Source organism: Callorhinchus milii, unplaced genomic scaffold (genome assembly GCF_018977255.1).
Source record: "Callorhinchus milii isolate IMCB2004 unplaced genomic scaffold, IMCB_Cmil_1.0 Scaffold7, whole genome shotgun sequence".
Taxonomy (NCBI): domain Eukaryota; kingdom Metazoa; phylum Chordata; class Chondrichthyes; order Chimaeriformes; family Callorhinchidae; genus Callorhinchus; species Callorhinchus milii.
Window position 1 is genome coordinate 9,106,503 of NW_024704748.1, and position 7,298 is coordinate 9,113,800.

At 43.8% G+C, this 7,298-nt stretch overlaps 1 protein-coding gene across 3 annotated transcripts; it reads left to right on the plus strand.

Moving 5' to 3' along the window:
• The first annotated feature begins 330 nt into the window (after window positions 1-330).
• lrrc20 (leucine rich repeat containing 20) lies at window positions 331-5,234 on the plus strand. 3 transcript variants are annotated; one of them, XM_007899147.2, is made up of 5 exons: window positions 331-502; window positions 3,228-3,344; window positions 4,033-4,182; window positions 4,308-4,475; window positions 5,052-5,234. In XM_007899147.2, exons 2-5 carry the CDS (start codon window positions 3,275-3,277, stop codon window positions 5,195-5,197), a joined length of 534 nt encoding a protein of 177 aa, XP_007897338.1. In that variant the 5' UTR covers window positions 331-502; window positions 3,228-3,274; the 3' UTR covers window positions 5,198-5,234. The 3 variants fall into 3 exon arrangements, with proteins under 3 accessions (XP_007897338.1, XP_007897339.1, XP_042192891.1); XM_007899148.1 differs by lacking the exon at window positions 331-502 and adding an exon at window positions 1,972-2,073; XM_042336957.1 differs by lacking the exon at window positions 331-502 and adding an exon at window positions 2,869-2,886.
• Window positions 5,235-7,298: the final 2,064 nt, after the last annotated feature.

Consider the following 7,298-nt stretch of genomic DNA (forward strand, 5'->3'; position numbering starts at 1 on the left):
CGCCCCCCCACCCCTCCATCATCACCAGCACCACCACCGCCCCCTCCTCCCCCCCTCCATCATCACCAGCACCACCACCGCCCCCTCCTCCCCCCCTCCATCATCACCAGCACCACCACTGCCCCCTCCTCCCCCCTCCATCATCACCAGCACCACCACCGCCCCCCCCTCCTCCCTCCTCCATCATCACCAGCACCACCACCGCCCCCCTGTGGCCGTGCGAGGTAATGAAACACAGCGCCTCCCTGTGGCCAGTCCACAAAAAGTTCCGCGGGGCACCGCCCTGCGGGGCAGGAGGTGGGGGGGTGGGGGGGGGGTGGGGGGGGGGGTGAGGCCTGATCCGGGCGGGTGAGGCCGGGAGCGGAGACTGGTTGAAGCCGTGAGGAGGAGGCGCTGTGACCCCCCCCCCCCCCCCCGCTGTGGGCAGACACTGAGCCCCGGTCTGGGCTACACTGTAGCTGTGAGGGGGAGAGGCGCTGCGCTGCTCCACTGTCCTAACGCCGTAAGTGTCGCTGATCACTGTGTTGCAATGTTAAGTCAGTAAAACAGCAATAACATCATCGTCGTCGTCGTCGTCATAATAATGATAATAGTAATGATAATGATAATAGTAATGATAATGATAATAGTAATGATAATAGTAATGATAATAGTAATGATGATAGTAATGATAATAGTAATGATAATGATGATAATTATCCCGGCATTTGATACAGCGCCGTGTCAAGTCGTTGAGACGTCTCTCAAACGGCTTCGCCCAACCGATTGTAAAGTGGATTGATGGTATCTTGCGTGGTGATCGCCGCGGTCCATCGTGCACGGCAGTGTCCCACAAACAGTCGTGGATGGAGTGACTAAATTTTGTTATGTTGCACTTAAAGGGATTTTTTCCCCCCGGGAAAGCGATCCGCCAATTGACTAAAAAGCGGGTTCCCACTTACTGCTGGGAATCAGGAGCGTGCGGGTTAAGGAAACTTGCTCGAGGTTTTTGCAACAACAACAACTCGGCACAATGAAATAGCACAACCTTCAGCCACTCCGGTTCAGCCTCTCTGGTTCATTCCCACTCTCTCTTGCTTCGTTGTCTGTACAGCACAAGCATTCGGGAACGTTTGTGAAAATCCTTATTTGTCAATGGGATCAGATGACTTTTTGTTTGCCCTGTCCAGCTGCAGTGACGTTCGAGTTTATTTTAATTGAATCAAATGCAACGTTTGTTCTGCTTGAAATAAAAGGTATCCTATTCAATTTTGCAGGGTCTTTAAAACATTTTTTAAATCTGGTCCTGATTTTAAACTCCTTTTCGTGTTCACAGCTTGTCTCTCTCTGTCCCATCGCCTTCAACAACAACTTACAGTTATATAGCGCCCTTCACAAAGCTCTCTGAAAATCTCTCTTTCAAAATCTCTTTGTATGTGTGGCTTTCCTGCTCACTGTGGGGCTAATAATAATCATAATAATCCTTGCATTTGTTATAGCACCTTATCACATTGTTGAGACGTCTCAAAATGCTTCACATGTTATATTGTAAAGTGGATTGACTGTTTATTTTGTGGGCAAAACGTGGCAGCCAATGCACACAGAAGTGTCCCACAAACAGTTGTGGATTGAGTGACCAAATTATTTTTGAAGCCATTATTGCCCTAAAAAATAGTAATGGGTGCGTGGAGCCAGTGTGGGGTAGGGTAGAGAGTTTTTACACAACCGCTATTTCTGGCAGGATCATGAAAACAAACTGCACCTGACACAAAAGTGTTGGTCCCATGCACAACACAGGGACAGACTATTCAAAACCTCTTTGTCCAGAGACAGCAGTACATGAAACGCGCTATACAAATGTAATTTGTTGTTGGTTTTGTTTCCCTGGCATCCACCCTATGTCCTTTAAAGTGAATTAGCCTGTTCAGCAGGTCTGTCAGTTAAAAATATTTGCCTCACTGTCGGTTAAAAATAGGTTGCCCCACTCCCCTCATCATTGCTCTGGTTGCTGTTGTAAGCTTCTGAAGCAGTGAATGTGCCTGTTCTCGGGATCCTGGCTTTAATTATCATTCAGGTTTCGAGTCTTCTTCTTTTGTAAGTACAAAGCTTAAATGTTCCTTTATTTATATCCCTCCCTCAGCGTGGTTTTGTGCCATACCAAGTCCTGGTCTAAACTCTGATAGCTGTTGGCAAGGCAGCAACTGGATTAGAACTGACTTAATGTAATATATATATATATATACGCACACACATATATTTTCCCGGGCAGGACAAAACCTTAGGCAAGTTTTCTTACACCACACACCTCTGTTTACCTAGCAATAAGTAGGAACCCGGTTGTTAGTCGATTGGCGGATCGCTTTCTGGGGATAATAATCTCTCTAAAAAAAGAAAAAAAAATTGGTCACTAAATCCACTTCTGTTTGTGGGACACTGCTGAGCACAGTTGGCTGCTACATTTCACCCACAAAACATGCAGTCAATGCACGTTACAGTGTAGCCTGAGAGTTGCTTTGAGACGTTTCAACGACGTGATGAGGCTCTATATCAAATGCAAGGATTATTATTAATCATATATATATCTCTCTGGGTTAGGGAGAGTGGAATTCAATCCCATTCCTGATCAATAAATTAGAGACCGACCCTATGCTATACCATGCAGGTGGTTGTCAGATGAGGACGGGATTGTGTTTATTGAATTTTTTTGACAAATCTTGAAATAAATATGACTGTTAAGAGCAGGTGGACCTGGATTAACATAGTGCCCTTTCACTTCTGGGGATTGGGTTTCAATCCAGCCCAGACTGCTGGGATGAAGGCCTCCTTTGCTTGATTTGATTTGGATCCTCTTAAGCATGGTGTCAGCTCCCCGGCTGATCATAAGAAAGGTTGCCTGCAACATGTGCTGTAAGTGAATGACTTTTAGGACTGTCTCCACCTGCTTGTGATCTTAATTGTCATTATGAAACTCTGCAAGGCAGTCACCCTTCGTGAAAGGTGCTGTATAAGTGCAATAATAATAATCCTGATATTTGACATAGCACTTTACCACATGATACAACTGTGTCCCACAAACAGCAATGGAGTGATTGACCAATTTTGTATGGGGGATTGTTGGTCAGGGAGAGAGAAACTCTCTTCTCTTTTCGTGTGATCTTTAACTTCCACCTGAACAGGCAGATCGGACCTTAGTTTAACGTCTCAGTTGTTGTTTGTGTAAAAAGAAGTCACTGTTTTGTATCTTTCAGTTCTGTTGGGCACTTCTTGATGCCCAGTGGTTTGGAGACGGTAGAGAATGGCGGCAGATGCAGCAAGAGTGGCTCGGATAGTGAACGAGGCGGTGGAGGAAGGCAGCAGCTCCCTTGGTAAGTAAGCTCACTGCTCGGAGCAGAGTGTCTGAATCCAGGAGTGCTCAGGAGTATTGGGGACTCAATAAGAACATAGGAAGGAGGAGGCCATTCAGCCCCTCAAGCCTGTTCTGCCATTCTATTGGATAATAGCTGATCTGATCGGAGCTGATTCAACTCCATTTACCCGCCTTTGCTCCATATCCCTTTCTACTCTTCCCTAACAAAAATCTATCCACCTCAGTCTTGAAAATTTGAATGGATCCAGCAGCCTTAGCCTTTTGGGGGAGAGTTCTAGATTTCCACCACCTTTTGTGTGAAAAAGTGCTTCCTGATTTCACTCCTGAATGGCCCTTGTTCTGGATTTTAAGATGGTGCCCCTCGTTCTGGATTTCCACACCAGAGGGAATAGTTTCTCTGCAGCTGCCCTGTCAAGTCCCTTTATCATTTTAAACGCCTCAATCAGATCACCCCTCAACCTTCTAAACTCAAGGGGAATACAAGCCATGATATGCAACCTGTCTTCATAATTTAACCCTTTAAGCCCTGGTATCACAGAGAGTGTGCATTGCATTCCAACATTTTATCGCTGGAATTTCCACGTGTAGGTGGGATGTATGGAATTCTCAGCTTGGTTTGGACACTCTTAAGCATAGATTTTTTTTACCATCTTAATATTCAGTTATCTTCTCCCCTTTTTTTTCAGATCTGGGGAACTGCAAATTAAATATCTTTCCGGTGGCTCTGTTTAAAGTCATGAGGAACATAAAAGAGAATATCCACTATATTTCCCTGGCAAACAATGAGATGAAGTCTGTCACGAGTGAATTCATCTCCAACTTCAAACAGTTACGAGGTAACGCCTTTCCTCATTTATATCAGGAAATAGGTACTGACCCTGTGCTCATGATCTGTTCAGAGTTCCTCCCTCAGTGCTTTGAGAGTTGTGTTGCTGGCATTTCACCAATTCTGTCCTCTCAGAGTTAAACCTGGAGGGTAACTCCCTGAAGCAGCTCCCTGATGCAGTGATGTCTTTGATGCACTTGACGGCCATTAATCTGGCGAGGAATAAGTTCTCCGTCTTCCCAGAGCAGCTCACGGAGGTGAAGACACTAGAGAACATCAACCTGGAGGAGAATCAGATCGTGGGTATGTTGTGTGTGCAGAGTGGGCATGCAGGGTGATTTTATTCCTTTAGGGTTTATTTGAACCGTAGAGTAACTTTGAGAAAAGTAAACACCCGGTTTAGTTTAAATCAAGTGTTACTTTATTAAGATTAAGGAGCATGTTAATACAATTGCAATAGCGGAGTGCAGTTCAGAGCTGACGGATGATCAAGTCAGTATCGCTGGGAACAGACCATGTCCTGATCTGTTTTGAGTGCGTCAGTTCTTATGTTGATGGACAAATCTTTTTCTTGTAACTGTTTGACTGTGGATCTTGCTCTCCTGATTGTCCGTTGGAAGCTTGGAGACTTAAATGTCTCATCTGAAGGCACCTCTATCAATGCAGCGCACCCCCAGCACTACACTAGATTACGTCAGCCTAGATTACGTGAATTCAAAGTCCTGATGTGGGGTTTGAACCCACGATTGTTTGACTCAGAGGCGAGAGTGCTACCACTGCACCAGGCTGACACTGTGTGCTGGTTAATCTGCTGAAATTTCATGCGGAAATGCAGAAAATATGATAGAGTTGAGTGTGATTTTTCTTTCTGTCTTTCAGAGGTGCCTGTGGAGAAGATTAGGTCTTTGCCATCCCTGAAGATCCTCAACCTGAAGTCTAACCCTTTGAGCACAGAGGCCTTAGCCATGTGTCATTCAGACTCTCAACATCATATCCTGACAGTCACAGATCAAAAAGCACAATAATAATCCTTGCATTTGATATAGCTCCTTATCACATCTTCAAGACATCACAAAGCACTTTACAGGATATACTCTAAGGTGCAGTGAGTGTGTATTTTGTGGGCGAAACACGGAAGCTAATTGCACACAGCAGTGTCCTACAAACAGTCGTGGATTAAGTGACCAAATTATTAGTATTTTTCTTGAGGGATTATTACCTCCCAGGTTCACTAATCGATTAACAACCAGGTTCCTACTTACTGCTAGGTAAACAGAGGTGTGTGTGTGTGTGTGGAGTAAGCAAACTTGCCTAAGGTTTCCCTGCCCTGGAATGGAACCTGGATCGTCTGGCTTGTGAGGTAAGCATGCTAATCACTGTGGTACAGGATAATAAGGATTTAGAGTTAGAGATGTAATTTGGAAGTGGAAAGAAAAGACAGTGTAATCTTTCCTTTTAAAAATTAAAAGGGATTATGTTCCTGTCCCACAATTTGGGGAAACGCTTCCCTGACAGAGAGATTTTGTAGATCTTTGTCCTCTGCAAAAATTCATTTTTTAGTTTGAAAAACACACAGCAATTGCAATAGCGGAAAAGCTGTTTCAGTGGGATTGAATGAGCGGCCTGCTCTGAGAGCTGGCATAGACTCAATAGGTTGAATGGCCTCATTGTGCGCTGCAAGTGTCTATGACTCTATGATCCGGGGATTGTATTTCTCAAGTGCTCTCTTCCTCCTTTATTTAATTTTTTTCTAGCAGATTGCCACACAACCACTTTTCGCTTCATGGCTGTTTATGAGACATTGGTCGTGTACAAATTGGCTGCTGCGTTCACCTATAATAAAAATACATTCACTGCAGTTCACAGTGCATCCTCCTGCTGGTAAAGGCATCACACTGAATGCAAGCATTGTGCAGTTTACATTAATTTATATAGTGCCTTTTGCAATGGGAGGATGTCTCATAATGCTTCCCACTGCTGGATGGACATCAGAGATTGGAACAGGATGGGGACAGCCTTAACATTTAACAGATTTCACAGAGGCTACAAAGCACACGCTTGCTCAGGGTTGGAGATTAAGCAGCAGAACATTGGAAATTACAATTCAACACAATCCAATTCAATAATCTAGAGAGAATCTACAGGGTGTCCACAAAGTCCTGTCTTTTTTTCTCCAATGCACTGACCACCAACTGAAACACTTGTGGAAGGATGATGATAATTGTATTTAGAAGTACTTAATTGTATTCAGTGCAAGTGTTTTACTGTATTTAGATGTCCAGAGGATCGGTCTGAATGAGCGCCATAATTTTCATGATAATAATCCGTCGCCACTGTTCAGTGACATCTTCCGTTAACATGGGATGGAGTGAGAAGGAAGTTACTGGTGTCAAGACATTGTTGCACTCCACTCACCTACAACAGAAAATAAAAATTAATTGTAAAAAGAACATAGAGTGGGTGGGGGAATTCCTACATGCACTGTTTATTCTTGCGTAATGCCGGCGTCAGTTAATGTTTTATTGCTGGAATTCGCGCCAGGTTTAAGGAATGAGTGGAAAATCTTCCGTTATTGATTGAGAAAAGCTGACATTGTTTGCAAAACAAAGTGTTGCACTTGGAAATGTTTCTGAATTGTATTCACTTCTTGCGGGTTTACAATAAAATGACGCTTTTATGGATTAAGATGTGAGTAATTGAACAAAAAGTATTTCAGTAGATGGGAATTAAGCACAGATATGACCACTCTGTGTCAGAGATGCAGTCAGTTTACTGTATATTCACTATGTATATTCAGTTTACACACTCCATAGGTCACTGGATAGTGCTCAAATATGGAACTAATAAAAATAATAATTCTTGCTTTTGGTATAGTGCTTTATCATATTGTTGAGACATCTCAAAGCGCTTCACACGATATACGGTAAAGTGTAGTGACTGTATATTTTGTGGGAGAAACGCCGCAGCCACTTGCGCTGGTACATTTGATACCGTGACTTTTACATTGGGGAGGACATCTCAAAGCAAAATATCAAATGCAAGGATGATGATCATTATTATCGTCGTCTGCAAAGTGCAGTGACCGTTTTCTATGTTGATGAGCAAGGGTAAAGACCTTGCTTGGTT